Source organism: Sorex fumeus, unplaced genomic scaffold, assembly GCF_029834395.1.
Source record: "Sorex fumeus unplaced genomic scaffold, SorFum_2.1 ptg000008l, whole genome shotgun sequence".
Taxonomy (NCBI): Eukaryota; Metazoa; Chordata; class Mammalia; order Eulipotyphla; family Soricidae; genus Sorex; species Sorex fumeus.
The window spans coordinates 66611291-66630413 of record NW_026606065.1 but is presented as its reverse complement, the minus strand read 5'-3'; the positions used below and the strand labels follow the sequence as shown (position 1 = coordinate 66630413).

Sequence of the window (19123 nt, the reverse complement as noted above, 5' to 3'; positions counted from 1 at the left end):
TGTCAGTCAGAGAACATGCCCTCTGGGGTTGAATAGGAGCAGCAGTCCCTTAATAAACTTTGGGAGCCTGCAAGGTGCTTTCTGATAGTAGGCACATGACCTGATATTCCATTATTTTAATTAATTTATTTTAAAAAAATTTTTTATTTTTATAATGTTTTCATTTTTTTTTTCATTCATCATCCTGTTAATCGTCGATTGCCTCGAGCAGGCCCCAGTAACGTCTCTTTCATCCTAGCCCTGAGATTATATTCAAGGCTTTTTAGGAGAATGAGACCCATCATTGTTACTGGTATTTGGCATATTTGGTGCGCCACGGGGAGTTTGCCAGACTCTGCCCTGTGGGCAGGCTATATTCGATAGCCTGCAAGTTTGTCCAGAGTAGGAATGAGATAACGAGATATCATAAAAAGATGTTCTGATAAGATGTCGCGCGGCCGCAAATGCGGCCGCGCGGTTCCGGGAGCTGCATTTTGTAGTCTCTGAGTCTTGGCCGCTGATGGGATTACACGGCGCCAGGGGGCCAGGCGGTGGGTGTGACCCCCGCCTACTGGAATTTGGAGGATCTGGGTGGAGGATGCTCGACTCCAATTCAAGTAGGCTTGGAGATCTCGGCCCCGGAACCCGCGTGGCTTTGTCCCTCTGCCAGTACCTTCATGTGTGCGGAGAGTGGTCTCAGCATGGTGGTGGCTGGTCCTGGAGGTCTTCGGCTGCCGGAGCCCTGGTCGGGGTGGGGAGGAAAGCTCAACCCGCTCCCCTCCAAGGGACCCCGGCGAGGAACAGCCAGGCACAGGGGCAGGAGACTGACTGCACTGGTCTCGTCCAGGAGCTGCATTTTGTAGTCTCTGAGTCTTGGCCGCTGATGGGATTACACGGCGCCAGGGGGCCAGGTGGTGGGTGTGACCCCCGCCTACTGGAATTTGGAGGATCTGGGTGGAGGATGCTCGACTCCAATTCAAGTAGGCTTGGAGATCTCGGCCCCGGAACCCGCGTGGCTTTGTCCCTCTGCCAGTACCTTCATGTGTGCGGAGAGTGGTCTCAGCATGGTGGTGGCTGGTCCTGGAGGTCTTCGGCTGCCGGAGCCCTGGTCGGGGTGGGGAGGAAAGCTCAACCCGCTCCCCTCCAAGGGACCCCGGCGAGGAACAGCCAGGCACAGGGGCAGGAGACTGACTGCACTGGTCTCGTCCAGGAGCTGCATTTTGTAGTCTCTGAGTCTTGGCCGCTGATGGGATTACACGGCGCCAGGGGGCCAGGTGGTGGGTGTGACCCCCGCCTACTGGAATTTGGAGGATCTGGGTGGAGGATGCTCGACTCCAATTCAAGTAGGCTTGGAGATCTCGGCCCCGGAACCCGCGTGGCTTTGTCCCTCTGCCAGTACCTTCATGTGTGCGGAGAGTGGTCTCAGCATGGTGGTGGCTGGTCCTGGAGGTCTTCGGCTGCCGGAGCCCTGGTCGGGGTGGGGAGGAAAGCTCAACCCGCTCCCCTCCAAGGGACCCCGGCGAGGAACAGCCAGGCACAGGGGCAGGAGACTGACTGCACTGGTCTCGTCCAGGAGCTGCATTTTGTAGTCTCTGAGTCTTGGCCGCTGATGGGATTACACGGCGCCAGGGGGCCAGGTGGTGGGTGTGACCCCCGCCTACTGGAATTTGGAGGATCTGGGTGGAGGATGCTCGACTCCAATTCGAGTAGGCTTGGAGATCTCGGCCCCGGAACCCGCGTGGCTTTGTCCCTCTGCCAGTACCTTCATGTGTGCGGAGAGTGGTCTCAGCATGGTGGTGGCTGGTCCTGGAGGTCTTTGGCTGCCGGAGCCCTGGTCGGGGTGGGGAGGAAAGCTCAACCCGCTCCCCTCCAAGGGACCCCGGCGAGGAACAGCCAGGCGCAGGGGCAGGAGACTGACTGCACTGGTCTCGTCCGGGAGCTGCATTTTGTAGTCTCTGAGTCTTGGCCGCTGATGGGATTCCAGTAGGCGGGGGTCACACCCACCACCTGGCCCCCTGGCGCCGTGTAATCCCATCAGCGGCCAAGACTCAGAGACTATAAAAACCAGATCCCGGACGAGACCAGTGCAGTCAGTCTCCTGCCCCTGCGCCTGGCTGTTCCTCGCCGGGGTCCCTTGGAGGGGAGCGGGTTGAGCTTTCCTCCCCACCCCGACCAGGGCTCCGGCAGCCGAAGACCTCCAGGACCAGCCACCACCATGCTGAGACCACTCTCCGCAGACATGAACGTACTGGCAGAGGGACAAAGCCACGCGGGTTCCGGGGCTGAGATCTCCAAGCCTACTCGAATTGGAGTTGAGCATCCTCCACCCAGATCCTCCAAATTCCAGTAGGCGGGGGTCACACCCACCACCTGGCCCCCTGGCGCTGTGTAATCCCATCAGCGGCCAAGACTCAGAGACTACTGGCGCTTTATAATGTTGTTCACAATAATAAATTATTCAATATTCTAACACCAAACCCACCACCATTACACTTTACCACCACCATTATTTTGAATTTTCACACCACCGCCCAAGCCTGCCCCAAAGGCAGATCTTAAATAATTTTTTTTGTATTGCTTGTTATGAGTAACCCACTAAAAATTATTCAAAAAGATTTCCTTAGAGGAAAGTGTATGAAGATTGCTGTATCTCACCTTGGAGCCATTAAATCTTTGTATAAGAGATTACTAACATGTAGTTATTATACATATATATATACACACACACACATATGTATATTTGAGATCGGATTACCTTCTACTTTACACCCCATCAAATGTGGTGTGCTACTCTTGGAACATCAGTGGTGTAGAGTATGAGATGTCGAATGGCAGCATGCTCCAGGAATTCTAAAATTTTATTTTATTTTTTTGCTTTTTGGGTCACACCTGGAGATGCACAGGGGTTACTCCTGAACACAGGGGTTACTCCTGAACTCAGAAATTACTCCTGGCCATATGTGGAGGACCATATAGGTTGCTGGGGATCTAACTGGGGTCAGCCGCATGCAAGGCAAATGCCCTACCGGCTGTACTATTGCTCCAGCCCCAGAAATTGTAAAATTTTAAATAGGGTGATACAGCTGGAGTTAAATGCATCTTTGCAGCTTGTTGCTCTCTTCTGAGATTTATTTGTGAATCTCTGGATCATGACCGTTTAAGAGCTTATAGGTGCCCAGAGGCAGTTTGTGACCGCCAGACCCTAGACGAACAGGGAGATGAAGGGAGGTGGCCATTCCCGACCCTGTGCGAGCTTGGAGATTTTGGTCATAAAACCTGCATACCTGAATTTTTCAGTCTCATGTGTGGGGAGCTCATCCCAAGCCTGTAGAGATTGACTGTGAGATGGTAGTGATTGGGTTTGGGAGGTTTTTGGCCACTGAGGCTCAGTTGAGGTGGGTGGTGGGCTCACCTCCACTCTGGGGTGCTGTGATTAACTCAGCCTGGCCTGAGGTGTGGTCTGGCATGGGTTGTGGAGACATCTCTGTAGCTTGTTGCTCTCTTCTGGAATTTATTTGTGAGTTCCATTATTTTAATTTTTGGGACTTGGTTAAACATTTTTACAAATTTGCTTATTAGACATAATTTTTGTGTATTGGCCAATCACATACTTAGCCTATTTTCTATTGGATATTCTTAATGATTTGCAGTAATTTATTATTGAGACTTTATTCGCTTATCCTGGGCTGGAGCGATAGTACAGCGGTAGGGCGTTTGCCTTGCGTGCAGCCAGCCTGATTGAGCCGGGTTCGATTCCTCTGCCCCTCTTGGAGAGCCTGGCAAGCTACCGAGAGTATCTCGCCCACACGGAAAAGCCTGGCAAGCTACCCGTGATGTATTCAATATGCCAAACACAGTAACAACAAGTCTCAAAAAAATGGAGACGTTACTGGGCCCACTTCAGCAAATTGATGAACAACAGGAGGATGGTGTTTGTTTTTTTTTTATTCTCTTATTCTACATATATCTATTACATACGTATTACATATATATGTATATATGTATACATACATACACATACATATTTTTACACAGGGTGATCTACATCATTATTTGATTTTCAGCAATATCTATAGGATATCTGTTATAACTTAACTATTCCTACATTGAAAATATTTTGGTTATCTTGTTTGGTATATTGTTATAAATAAAATTGGCATTTTGTTGACCACAAAACTATTTTTTAAATTTTTTATTAGTGAATTCGCAGATGATATGATACTATACTTAGAGAACCCAATAACCTCCACCAAAAAACTCCTAGAAACAATAGACTCGTATAGTAAAGTTGCAGGCTATAAAATCAATACCCAAAAGTCCATGGCTTTCCTATACACAAACAGTGAGAGAGAAGAAAGTGACATGAAACAAAAAAAGAATCCCATTCACAATTGTGCCCCAGAAAATCAAGTACCTAGGAATCAGCTTAACTAAGGAAGTAAAGGACCTGTACAAAGAAAACTACAAAACGCTACTTCAGGAAATAAAAGAGGACATGAGGAAATGGAAAGATATCCCCTGCTCATGGGTCGGGAGACTTAACATTGTCAAAATGGCAATACTACCGAAAGCATTGTATAAATTCAATGCAATCCCTATAAGGATACCCATGACATTCTTCAAAGAAATGGAGCAAACACTCCTGAAATTTATATGGAACAATAAGCCCCCACAAATAGCTAAAGCAATTCTTGGGGAAAAGAAAATGGGAGGAATCAACCTCCCTAACTTCAAACTGTACTACAAAGCAGTAATAATTAAAACAGCATGGTACTGGAACAAAGGAAGAACTGCAGACCAATGGAACAGGATTGAATACACTGACATCTCCCCTCAATCATATGATCATCTAATCTTTGATAAAGGTGCAAGTAATGTGAAGTGGAGTAAGGAAAGCCTCTTTAACAAATTGTGCTGGCATCACTGGATGGCTACATGCAAAAAAATGGGCTCAGAACTCTGCCTAAAACCATTTACAAAAGTAAGATCAAAATGGATTAAAGACCTCAACATCAGACCAGAAACCATAAGGTACATTGAAGACAAAGTTGGCAAAACCCTCCATGACATTGAAGCTAATGGTATCTTCAAAGATGCCACGCCACTGGCTGAGCAAGTGAAAACAGAGATAGATAAATGGGACTATCTTAAACTAAGAAGCTTCTGTACCTCCAAAGAAACAGTGACCAAAATACAAAGACAGTCTACAGAATGGGAAAGGATATTCGCCGAATACACATCTGACAAGGGGTTGATATCCAGGATATACAAAATACTGGTTAAACTCCACAAGAAGAAAACATCCAACCCCATCCAAAAATGGAGCAATGAAATGAACAGAAACTTTCTCAAAGAAGAAATCCGAATGGCAAAAAAGCACATGAGAAAATGCTCTACATCATTAATCATCAGGGAGATGCAGGTCAAAACCACAATGAGATACCATCTCACACCTCAGAGACTGACCCACATTCTAAAGAACAAAAGCAACCGATGCTGGCGCGGATGTGGCGAGAAAGGGACACTCCTTCACTGTTGGTGGGAATGTCGACTGGTTCAGCCCTTCTGGAAAACAGTATGGACGATTCTCAAAAAATTAGAAACTGAGCTCCCATTTGACCTAGCAATACCACTCCTGGGAATATATCCCAGAGAGGCAAAAATGTATAGTCGAAGTGACATCTGCACTTGTTTGTTCATTGCAGCACTCTTTACAATAGCCAGAAACTGGAAGAAACCTGAATGCCCACGAACAGTTGACTGGTTAAAGAAACTTTGGTACATCTACACAATGGAGTACTATGTAGCTGTTCGAAAAGATGAAGTCATGAAATTTACACACAAGTGGTACAACATGGAAAGTATCATGCTAAGCGAAATGAGTCAGAAAGAGAGGGATAGACATAGAAAGATTGCATTCATCTGGGGGATATAAAGTAACAAAGTATGAGATTAATATCCAAGAATAGCTGAGATCAGCACCAGGAGGATTACTCCATAGCTTAGAGGCCAGCCGGGCATTCTAGGGGAAAGGGCAGTTCAGATAGAGAAGGGAGCACCAAATAAAGGGTGTTTGGAGGATCCTCCCAGGAGGGGAGATGCATGTCGAAAGTAGACTATGGACTGAACATGTTTGCCACTCAATGCCTCTTTTGCAGACCACAACACCCAAAAGGAGAGAGAGAACACAAGGGATTGCCCTGCCACAGAGTCAGGGGAAGATGGGGGGATGGGGGTGGGGGGGGGATATTATCCATGGTGGTGGAAAATGGGCACTGGTGGAGGGATGGGTATCTGATCATTTTATAATCGAAACCCAAGCACAAAAAATTGTAAATCTACAACTGTACCTCATGGTGTTTCACTAATAATAATAAAAAAATTAAACAGAAAAAAATTTTATTAGTGGAATACCATGAGGTACAGTTGCAGATTTACAAATTTTTGTGCTTGGGTTTCGATTATATAAAGATCAAGTACCCATTCCTCCACCAGTGCCCATTTTCCACCACCATGGATCCCAGTATCCCTCCCACTCTCATCCCCCCATCCCACCCTGCCTCTGTGGCAGGGCATTCCCTTTTGTTCTCTCTCTCCTTTTGGATGTCACACAACTATTTTAAAACACTTGTTTGATCCTACTTGGCAGTGTTTGGGGGTATAACTGTTGTCTCTGTGCTCAGGGTCATTCTTGGTGTTGCTGTGAGAACCATATATGGTGTTAGTAATAGCACTGGTGTCAGCCATGTGCTAAGCAAGCGCTTTAACCCCTGAGCGAGTTCTCTGGTCCCACTATAGCTATGTATCTTAATCACTGATTATTGCTGGCTCTCTACCTTCTGATATCTGATCATTTACCTCTTGTGTTGTCATGTGACTAGTTCTAGCAAAACACTTACTTTTCAGTGTGATATCCTTAAGAGTGCATATATACTCTGTGTGTGTGTGTTTGTGTGTGTGTGTGTGTGTGTGTGTGTGTATGTGTGTGTACAGTCAATCCCAGAGGTTGAATTTAGGACCTCACATATGTAAGAATGCAATGATCACTATGATTCTTTCCTTGCCATCAGACACCTGCCTTGCACAAATAACATGAAAGAAAACGATTTAGATTATCTATACTTTTTGGCTACGCTACTATTAATACCCATACATTTTTGTACTGACATGCATTACCATTAAAGCACATAATTATATGTATGGCCAATGAAATGATGTTATAAACATGCAAATAGCCCTTGGTAGAAAAATGTTTCCTTACCCCTGTGTTAAAAGGATTTTTTTTTTTCAAAATTAAAGGTGTTAGGGTAAGGGATACGGATCAAGGTGCAGAGCACATGCCTTACATGTGTAAGACCGTGCATTTGATCTCTGGTATACAATCCCTCCCCCCCCCCCACCATAACCCAAATGTTCCCTCTTCTAGCACCTATGGTTCCCACAATAACAAAAATCATAAACACTCTTGAAAATATTTTTGCATTTCTGTGCTGCTAACACATTTCTTGATGAGTTCAGCAGTTCTTTGGAACACCCTATTTACCCAGCTAAGTCATTCATGAGTATTTTAGTATTTCCTGGGATATAAAAGGCTTAGGATAAAAAGATTAAATAAGAATCAGAATACTGAGATACTCCTTATCGTTTCACCTTTTTTTGTTGTTGTTGCTGCCATACCTGACAGTGCGTGGATTTTTGCAAAGCTTGCACTCGTCAGTCATCTCACCTTTCATTACGGTTTCTATTCCTGTTATACATACTCTTCTATCCTTGTTCAGTTTGAGAGACTTTTCTTCACTTAAGTGACAAGGGCAAGACGAGGGGGAATGCATTCTCATTCTCTTCTGTTACTTTCCGCCAAGTCTCCAAACAAACTTTTTTTTTTTTTGGTCCACTTTTACTTAACAAAGGTCTTTTGTGATCCTTGGCTATCTTCCCTAACTTTTAGTCCATTGTGGACTTTGTATTTCTTTAAATACATGATGTATTGATCATCTTTGAAAAAAGATTTTGCTTTTCGCTTGGTCACAACTGGCAGTGGTTAGAGATCACTCCTGGTAGTCTTGGGGAACCATTTGGGATATTGGGGGCTCGAACCAGGGTCAGCCACAAGCAAGGCAAGTGCCCTATCTGCTGTGCTCCCTTCCACCCCAAAAAACAAGAATTTTACTGCTACCTGTTTTCTATAGCAGGAGCTCATCTAGGCAGAAAATAATTTTATTATAAACTTCTTTATTTGGAGGGAATTAGTATAATCCAAACTGCTTAAGATTTTATTTTGAAATATTTCAAACAAACAGAAATTTTAAAAAATGTCACTGTCACTGCCCTCCCATTGTTCATCGATTTGCTCGAACAGGCCCAGTAACATTGTGAAACTTGTTACTGTGTTTGGCATATCGAATATGCCACAGGGAGCTTGCTTTGTTTTGCAGGCAAGATACTCTCCGTAACTTGCCGGGCTCTCTGACAGGGGCTGAGGAATCAAACTCGGGTCGGCCAGGTCAGCTGCGTGCAAGGCAAATCTTACCCGCTGTGCTATCGCTCCAGCCATTTAAAAAATATATCCAAACATAATAGGGTGTGTGTGTGGTGGGGGAATAACCAGGGGGATGACTCAAATGGTTGAAGTAGAAGCTTTGCATATGGAAGGCTGAATTCACTCCCTGGCACTGCATGGTCTCTTGAGAACCAAGTAGGAATAACTCTAAAAACTTCTGGCTGAAGGGGGCTGCTCGATAGCACAGCAGGTAGGGCATTTGCCTTGCATGTGGCTGATCCGGGTTTGATTTCCAGCATCCCATATGGTTCTTTGAGCACAGCCAGGAGTAATTCCTGAGTGTAGAGCCAGGAGTAACCCCTGAGCATAGCCAGGTGTGACCCAAAAAGCCAAAAAGAAAAAAAAAATCCAAAAGCCTCCTGGCTGTAGCCCTCAAATATATAACAGAAGTCAAAATTCTCCAATTAGATACACTCATTTTCAACATTCTGTCATATAATATTCTTTTCTCTCTCTTGCTCTCTCTATATATGTAGAAAAGAATGTAATACGACAGAATGTTTTATATACATGTATATATAATGTCCATATGTGCATGTGGAAACTGAAGGTATAAAAATTGTAAACAGCTCCTTGATCATCAATGTTTGGCATATTGTTTAAATTTTAGTTTGTTTTTGAGCCACAGACAGCGGTGCTCACAGATTGCTCCTAGCCTTGCACTAAGGATCATTCCTGGCAGGCTTGGGGGATATATGGGGTGCCGGGAATTGAGCCCAGGCTGGCTACATGCAAGGCAAGCACTGTACCTGCTATACTATCACTCCAGTGATATAAACCAATGGCATATTATTACTAAGATGAAGGACAACATCATTATAACGTACAAGAAAACAAAAAAATACCATTTCCCTTTCCTTTATTCTTTTTTGAGCTCCAGGGCTATGTCACGTCATTTGAGTTTCTTTAAATTGATAAAAAATTTTTTTAAGAGCATTGATTTATTTAAACAAGTCCTTTCTTTCATCAGATGCCACATTTTGGCTTTATATAATACATTCTCTCATGTTTCTTGTTTCAGTGATCCTACTTAGCTCAGTCTTCAAACTACTGACATCTTGGAGGGGCTCGAGCGATAGCACAGCGGGTAGGGCCTTTGGAAGCCAACCCAGGTTCAATTCTCAGCATCCCATACGGTCCCCTGAGCACTGCCAGGAGTAATTCCTGAGTGCATGAGCCAGGAGTAATCCTTGTACACTGCCAAGTGTGACCCAAAAAGCAAAAAAAAAAAAAAAAACCCAAAAAACAACAAAATAACTACTGACATCTTGGGTTATGAAACAAATGTGCTGTTTTTTTTTTTAAACAATAAGTTTAATAACATCACCCTCTCTACCAGGTGGTGACAATCACATTTATATCATACACTATTAGTGTGCTCAGGGGTGCAATTATGGCTTATCCCTTGGGTAAGTACCACTGCCTAAATTCTTATTTTTTTTTTTGACAAGACTACTAGGTGATGTTGTGTATTTGTTTTTTCGCGGGGGGGGGGGGGGTGCAGGGGAGCGGGGTGCAGCAGGGGTGGGGTGTGTGTGTGTGTGGGGGGGAAGCGTTTGGGCAAACCCTGCGATGTTTAGGGTTTACTCCTAATTTTGTACACAAGGATCACTCCTGGCAAGCTCAGGGCACCATATTAAGTACTGGGGTTTGAACACGGATTGGTCAAGGCAAGCAACCCTATCCACCTGACTATCACTCCAGCCCCATGTTATGTATTTCTGATTACATTATCTTGCCAAGCACCTAACAGGTTGTTCCATTATTAGTGATTCTAGTTTTGATCAGTCATTAATGCATTGTTTTTTAAAGGCAAAGGTACATGTTTGTAAGAAGGAAGTCAAAATATGGTATTTTGGGATCATGTAAAGATATTATACTGATAGTGACTTCCCGCATCCTCTGGTGAACTTTGCCCAAATTACTTGTGATTGACTGGGAAAATTAATTACTTTCTAAGTCATATTGTTCTACATTTATTTTCTGATATTCTTCCAAAAGTTTTCAGTCTTCCTCCTTTGTTCTTAGTGGCATTTTGAATTGAGACATTTTTTGCACCTTTTCAAAAATATGTTTACTTGTGCGATGCTCACATTGTCCCAAATTTCTCTAGTGAAAATCCTCATCCCATTATTTAAATCAGTGCTCAAAGAGAATGTCTTGACTCTTGTTCGTTTGTTTCTGGGGGCTACACCCAGTCTCACGGCTTACTCTGGGCTCTATGATCAGACATCTCTTCTGGTGGTTCTCAGAGACCTGATCCCAACCTGGGGATAAACTCGGCCAGCTGTGCGCAAAGCAAGTGCTTCACTGCTGTACTATTTCTCTGGCCCCTATGGAGGACTTCATTAAAATATTATAAGAAGCACACATTTATGTAAGAATTTATATAAATTCTTACTTTATATAAAAATACACGTTAAGTCTTCACATTTAAGTAGCAAAGAATTCTCATGAATTGAGTGAATTCTCAGGAACATATCACTTTCATAGTTAACAAGTTACACAAAATGCAAAAATAAATACCAAAATTTAATTTCAGTAATTAAATTTTAGCATTTATTTTTGCTAATACTCCGAGAAAATTATTAGCGATTTAAATTATATTCTCCCTCATCTTCAACGTGGTAAGTTTTTCCCTGATTCCTGTATGGAAACATTTTCTTAACACGTATGGCGAAAGCATTGGATAGAACTACAAACTGTGGCCAATGACTTTATCTTCGATTTAAGAATGCTTGGAAACTTGTTTCATCAAAATTACTAAACAGTGTGTCTAGAAGCATATCTTCTTAGCATTGATTTATTTTTTTTATGGTGGTGGGGCAGGAGGGGGGGCGGGGTGGGGAATGGGAGGAGAGGGGCACGAGGCTGTCACAGCGGCGTAGCTCAGGGGTTATTCCTGGCTCTGCACCAAGGAATTAGTCCTGACATTTGCTCGGGTGTACCACGTGCACGGCAAACGCCCTCCGCGCAGTCCTATTTGCTCAGGCTCAGCATGCGTTACGCAAAGCATAGTCTTGAACCTGCAACTCTAGAGAAGTGCAATGGGTATGATTCCAAAAGAAGAATATCTTGTCCTAAGGGTAATACCAAAAGCAGGGTAGTTCACTTTTCCCGAGGCTTAAACGTCAATTTCCTCCCATTCCAGGAGGGGCTTCCCGCGTTTCACCAGCGCTGACTTGGATTCTGAGTTTGTGATGAGGATGCCCTCAGACGCCGCAGCCGTGATCACGAGGCTTTGCATTCCTAAAAGCCTCTCCCTGGCACTTGGCAACGCCGCTCTCGGAAAGCCTGGCTCTCTCCCGGGCAGCCGCAGAAATGAAAAGAGGCGCGGAGGGTGGAGCTTGTCCTCCGACCTCCAACGCCTCGTCCGGCTTTACCTTGATTGGGCAGCCGGGAACCTCGGCTGCCCAATCGGGTCGCAGGGTTCTCCGCGCCGGTCGGAGACGCAATCGCGCATGCCCAGTCGGCTCGGGGCCCGACGCTTTCCGCCGGGGAAGGGCACCACCCGCCTTGGTCCCGCCCTTGCACACGTCATTGGGCCGCGCTGGGACTAGGACGGGCGTAGTGGGAGAGCGACGGGGTGGTGGGAGGGAAACAAAACAGTGCTACAACTATCCCATTTCCCTGACGTCCTTTTAACAATGCAGATGTTCGTGGATGAAGATGCCCCACACGGGACAGTTCAATTTGCAGGGCATTAAAAAAGAAAAGCAGGGCAAACCGAAACGAGTCTTTGCAAGAATGTAAACTTTAAAAAAAAAATCCCGTGCAGACTCGGCTGGCAAGCCCCTGCTCTTGGGAGTCCCGCCGTCCCAAAGGCCAAATTCACGCCCTCTTGGCCACGCTCCCCGGCAGTCAGCTCCCGCGCCGCGGGGCTCCCGCGTGGCTTGCTCTGGTCTGGGGCGACCGCCGGTGGGCGCTGGAAACGCGCTCGTTGCTTTCTGCTCCACAAAGACCCTCCTCTCCGCTCCCCCCCCCCCCCCCCCCCCGTTCGTTCCCGCCGGGTGCCACGGCGAAAAGTGACCCAAACAGGGACACTCCCGGCCTGAGCCCGGCCAGGCAGCACTTCTCCTCGCGCCGCGCTGACACCCTGACCTCCGACCCCGCGGCCACCGCCCCCCCAACCCGCCACCCCTCCCCGCCCCCGCCGCCGCCGCCGCCGCGCCGCCGCCTCCTGGGCGGTCACCGCCCCGGCGCGCCGCCAGCCTCCCAGCCCCACGCCCGGCCCCCGCGGCCGCTCGGAAAACGCGGCGAGCGGAACCGGCACGCGGGAGCGCCGGGGCCGCACTGAGCATGCCCAGTTGCAGAGCCGACCAGAGGAGTTTTTTTTTTCTTTTCTTTTCTTTCTTTCTTTCTTTTTTTTTTTTTCTTTTCCTTTTTTTCCCTTCTTAGTCTCAAGTAGGAGGCCTTCCCCCCCACCCCCACCCCCGGCCCCCCGCACCCCCCTCCCGCCTAAGCAGCTACCATGGCCGAGGTCCCCAGCGCGGCGTTGTCCCAAGCGGGTTGGTAAGTGGCGAGTCCTAGCCCGGCGCCCGGCTGCGGGCGCAGGCCGGGGCCCCCGGGAGGGTTGGGGGCGGTGGGGTGCGTGTCGGGGTAGGCGGAGGCCGCCCGGCCCCCCTCCCCCCCGGCCGCTCTCTGGGCCCTCGGGGCGGGCTCCGCCCCCGGCGCCACGCGGAGCCCGCGGAGTCCCCCGGCTCCCCTCGGGGTGGCGGCGGCGGCGGCGGCGGCTCCGCCAGGGCCCCGGGCGGGCGGCGGCCCGGGGAGCCGGGGCGGGCGGGCCGGGCGGGCTGGCTGGGCCCGAGCCGGGCGGCCGGGGAGGAGTGGCGGCGCCGGCCGCCGCAGGAGCGGGAATCGCTGCCGGGTGGACGAGCGCGGCGGCCCCGAGGAAGTTGTGGGCAGCCCCGGAGCCCGGCCTGAGCTGCTGCTGCCGCCGCCTGAGCCGCCTGGGCCGCCGGCTCCGGCTCCGGCTCCGGTTCTGGCTCCGGCTTCGTCTTCGTCTTCTCCACGTCCTGCGCGGACCTTGGGTGCCGCCGCTCCCCCGGGCGCCCACTCAACTTCCGAAGCGCAGAGTGACCGCACTGTCAACTCGCGTGGGTGCTCCGTCCAACTTTTCTGCAAAAGGAGGCGGCGGGGCCGATACTTTTTTTTTTTTTTTAAATAAAAGACGTGTTTTCCTGGCAGGATCTTAGGATGGGGAAGCAGTGGGAGAGGATGCAAAAAAGAAAAAAAAAATCAAGCAGCTTCGGGAATCGCGGCCTTCACCGTTGTAAACATCCAGTTTAATTCAGTGACGCCTTTCCCGGCCTGCACAGTCGCGATTTGGGGATGGGAGGTGGGAAGGAGGATGCCAAGGTTGGCCTCTGCTCCCTGAAAGTTTGCAGAGAGGGAAAGAGGAGAGAAGAGAGAAGGGAGAGAGAGAGAGAGACAAAAGGGGGTCAACTTTGGTCCCAAAGTGTAGGCGAGTGTGTTTCCCGTCCTAGGAGAGGGCTTTGCTGAAAGCCGAGGAAAGAGGAATGGGCTTTGTGGACCCTGCCACCAGGTGGGAGGCGGCACTGGAGACAGATGTTTGTTGATTGGTTTGGAGACTGACACTAGGTCCACGTGGTGCTGCCGGCAGAGGTTATCCAGTGGGGAGAGAGCCGAAAGGTGGGCGCAGGTTAGGGGAGGGGCCGGTGCTTAAGATCTGGTTCGGTTTTGAGAATATGGATTTTGAGAAAGATGTGGCTTGGGTTTGGGGAATGCCCTTTTTTTTTTCTTTTGGCGTGATGTGACATCGGTGGCGCCCCATTTTATAGATGAGGAGACCCATCCAGCTGTCAAGGAATGTTCCCAAAATGAGTTGGTTAGAAGGTGGGAGAGTTGACTGTTGGGCACAGGTGTCTGGTTCCAAATCTAGTGCTTTAGCTGTCATGCATTAATGTTTGTACGGTTCTTGCCGACAATTTTATGTACAGTTGCATCAGCATAAATGTAGAGGTCAACACTCAAAACCTGATAGAGTTTGCTCTGTTTTGTTGTGGGGGAGCACGTTGTTGCAAAGGGGGGGGGGGAGGGGCGTGGCATTGAGCCCAAGCCCTCAGCGACCTGTCTGGCCCCTGTTTTTGTTCTTTAATTTTTTTTTTTAAAGAAACCACAACGGTTGTCCTGAATATTTCTACATCAGTCTTCAGTTTAGATGTGATCCGCTTCCTTAAATTGAGCCTTATTTCTGCTAACTAAAAATAAATAATTTCTGTGTTGTGGATAAAAGAAAAAACCTTATTTTAGCGTTTCAAGGTTGCCCTTAGGAACAAGCCAAATAATGTTTTCTGTAGCTTCTTGCCAGATTAAATAATTTTTTTAAATTTATGTACATTTGAATTTCAGTAAGGGAGAAATTTACATTTGAAGTTAAGTTTAGAAGAAACAAAGCAAGCTCTTGGAAATTTTCAGTAACCCAGACTGATCAAAGACTATATTTACATTCAGAAAATTTCAGGTAGGAAATGCTTTATTTGTGAGTAAAAGGCAGCCCTTGAAACATGCATTTGAAATTCACACACCATGTTCAAAGAATGCCAGGCTCCAGGGCCCTGTTGTTAAAAGTCATAATTTACTAGGAGAACAGGAATTCTAAATTGGATGGGATTACCTATGAGATAATAGTCTCAAATCAAAAGTTTTCTCTCTTCCAAGAAGAAAGTTTTTGTGAGCATTCACAGCTGTATATACATATATATATATTTTTTTTTTACAAAGAGTAGTCTGTGTGTGTGTGTGTGTGTGTGTGTGTGTGCACGCACGCTCATATGTGTCTGTGGTGAGGTGGTAGTTGCTTGGTCTTACTACTGCCTCTTTCTCAGGGGCCATGCCTGGCCATGCTTGGGAGTATCATGAGATACTTGGAATCTGACAGGGGTCTGCAGTGTATAATGCAAGCACCTTACCCACTGTGCTGGCTGCGTGTTACCCCCCCCCCCCCCAAAAAAAAACCTTAAATGTTAGAAGCTTAAAGTTTATAAGAAATAATAACAATAATAAAAATCATAATAAAGTCCTGTCACAATAAAATGTGTTTGATACTTGTATAGCTGCCTTATGGCATCTTTATTTCAAAGCCATTGGGTAAGACAATGGCACAAAATTTAATGCCTTACTTTTTAAAATATTGTGTGGAAAAAAATTTAACCAGATTTTCAACAACAACTTAATCAGCAGTTAGGTAATCCATCACAATTAGTAGTAATTTTATTACCTCAGTCCTAAAACAGTTTAAAAACCTTATTTGGGATATCCCAAAAAACATAAGTTTACATGCCAACAAAATTCTCTCATTCATTTTTTCACTTTTATATGTATTATTATAGGTCAACAGTTTTTCATTTCAAAAACTAGCTTATTTTTCAAAACCAGTAAGGTAAAATTACCATGAATTAACTCTTTACATCCATCAGATGTACAGTAGATTGCAGATAGACAAGCTTCCAGGAATCCCAGTATAAATGAATATGGATAGTTGGTTCCCACTCCACCGGGGGAAATGCAGACCCAAAAGTTTTGTTGACCCAATCCCAAGTTGGGTCAACAATTTAAATCACAGATATTCACCAAGCTCTATCAACATACCTTACTGTACATATTTTCCAACCATAATTACTGATAAATAAAAAATTCCATGGATAATGGAGGAATTACCATAATGCATTCCATAGAACTACAGGTTCGCAGAAAAGTAAGATGCAAATGAAGAACTTAAGTGTCCAACCAACAATCCAGCAATCACAAATCACAAAATCACAAATCATCCTGTTAATCGTCGATTGCCTCGAGCAGGCCCCAGTAACGTCTCTTTCATCCTAGCCCTGAGATTATATTCAAGGCTCTTTAGGAGGATGAGACCCATCATTGTTACTGGTATTTGGCATATCGGGTACACCACGGGGAGTTTGCCAGACTCTGCCCTGTGGGCAGGCTACATTCAGTAGCCTGCCAGTTTGTCCAAAGCAGGAATGAGATAATAAGATGTCGCTCGGCCGCGCGGTTTCGAGAGCTGGTTTTTATAGTCTCTGGGTCTTGGCCGTTGATGGGATTACACGGCGCCAGGGGGCCAGTTGGTGGGTGTGACCCCCGCCTACTGGAGTTTGGAGGATCTGGGTGGAGGATGCCCGGCCCCAATCCGAGTAGGCTTGGAGATCTCGGCCCCGGAACCCGTGTGACTTTGTCCCTCTGCCAGTACCTTCATGTGTGCGGAGAGTGGTCTCAGCATGGTGGTGGCTGGTCCTGGAGGTCTTTGGCTGCCGGAGCCCTGGTCGGGGCGGGGAGGAAAGCTCAACCCGCTCCCCTCCAAGGGGCTCTGACGAGGGCAGCCAGGCGCGGGGGCAGGAGACTGCACTGGTCTCTTCCGGGAGCTGGTTTTTTATAGTCTCAATCCAGCATGTATTTGTAATCAAACTGTTGAGTGCTGTGGCCCAAGACTGTGGTGGTTCTTAATTTCTGTGATGTTCAAGACTAGCAGAGGTACCCCAGCAATGCCCTGGGACCTCTAGGCCTATACTTGGAGATACCCAGGAGGCTATGTGATGCTATGATCAAACCCCAGTGCCTTTATACTCACCTCTGACCCCTGTGTTTGTGCCCTTTAAAGATATTGTTCAGAGAATTGGTATTTGTGTAACTCAACTCCCTTTCCCTGCAGACAAGGAAAGTGAGGCATAGAGAGTATCAGCAGTTAATTAACTTATACAGATAAGTAATAAAATCAAGGATAGATCGCAGCTGTTTAGAATAAAGTTTTAGTAAGGTCTGTCTAGTCTTGGTGATGCTCAGAGGTTCCTCCTGGCTCTGCACTCAGGAATTACTCCTGGTGGTGCTAGGGGACCATATGGGATGCCAAGGATCGGACCCGGGTTGGCCGCGTGCAAGGCAGATGCCCTCCTCACTGCACTGTTGTTCCAGCCCCAAACATTTAAGATTTAAGCAGGTTGTGCTGTTAGGGTTTTTTTTTGTTTGTTTGTTTATAATATCCCAAACAGTACAAACCAAAGGGATAGTTACAAATGCTCAGTAAAGAAATGGGGGATATTTCATGAAATTTTTCTAGAATTTCTAATTCCTAGCATTTGAAATTTAGGAATTTTCTATTCAAACGAGGGAGATCTTCTTTTACATCTCATTAGGTAGAGGATTCCTCCCTAAGTATATTGATGATGAAGATTAAGAAAGTTGGAATTTACTTTACAGTCTGTGTCTGTTCTTTCTTGCTCATGTGGTTCCAGCTTGCACACCCATTCCTCAGGAGATTGCTGATGAATGATGTCAATCTGTAAATGACAGCTTTTGCAGCTTCATTGTCAAAATCTTTTTTTGTATTGCTGTTGAAAGATGTCACTTTCAAATGAGAATTTTAACAGCAACTGATAAAAATGCCTTTTATTTTTTATATCTCGTATTAAATGTTTTCTTTAGGTAGTTTAGGTAACAAGGTTACAAATATTTAAGATTTGGCTTTACAAAATTACTGCACCTTCGCCACCACTAATGTACCCAAGATCCTCCACCCCATTTTATGTTACTTATAGTCTGTCTCTTTCATCACTGTTTGATAATCTCAGCTTTATGATCAGAAGCAAGGATTTGTCATTATTTGGTACTGTCAATTTCCTTGGTTTGTTCCCCAGACACCACAGATTACTAAATTTTTAAAAAACTTTTTTATCAAATCACTGTGAGATAGACCCGTACAAAGCTGCTCATGATTGGATTTCCGTCCTACAGTATTCCAGCACCCATCCCTCCGCTAGTGTACAGTTGCCAGCACCAGTGTCCCCAGGTACAGATTACTAAATTTATCAAGTACTTTTTCTTCTCCTCCTGATTTAGTTTTGCTTAACATGAACCCTGCAGTTCCACTCGTTTCAGTAAATTGCAAAATTTCATCTTTTCTTACAGATGACTATCAGATGACTATCATTTAACTGCTTTTGATGTTAATATAATAAGAGTTCATACAAAAGTCTCAGAAGTTTGGCTTCCTCATGACATTCCAACATAATTCTTAGGTATAGATATATTTGGAAAGAATTCTGGTAATTCTTTGCAATGTGTAGTATATTAACCATAGGATTTTAATCATGTAGGATTATAAAATACTTTGTATCACTGCCTCTTAGATATAAAAACAGTCCTTTCAGTGCATACCTTCAGAATAAGTCAGATCCATTAGAACAGTTTTTAGATTAAGGATAATATTTTGAATGTGTGAAGGCATTGATTCCATTGCTGATACGAAAGCAACATAAAACAAAGTACCTTCCACCTCACAATTAAAAACAAAATAAAAGTTTAATAGATCATGCTGAAAACTGTAGAAGAACCCTATTCCTTTTTATTTTATTTTATTTTATTTTTTTTGCTTTTTGGGTCACCCGGCAATGCACAGGGGTTACTCCTGGCTCTGCACTCAGAAATCTCTCCTGGTGGTACTCAGGGGACCATATGGGATGCTGGGGATCCAACCCGAGTCGGCTGCATCATGCAGGGCAAACGCCCTTCCTGCCGTACCAGCTCTCCAGCCCCGAAGCCTATTCTTTTCTATTTGGT

The 19123-nt window shown here is 46.0% G+C and overlaps 1 protein-coding gene across 2 annotated transcripts in view; it reads left to right on the top strand.

Annotated features, from left to right (window-relative positions):
• The first annotated feature begins 12976 nt into the window (after positions 1 to 12976).
• The window catches only part of TDRD3 (tudor domain containing 3), a 119770-nt gene continuing 113623 nt past the window's right edge, over positions 12977 to 19123 (top strand). For both annotated transcript variants that reach the window (XM_056109911.1, XM_056109910.1), the window contains exon 1: positions 12977 to 13051. In XM_056109911.1, the coding sequence (XP_055965886.1) occupies positions 13011 to 13051 (41 nt within the window). In that variant the 5' untranslated portion in view covers positions 12977 to 13010. The remainder of the gene's footprint in view (positions 13052 to 19123) is intronic.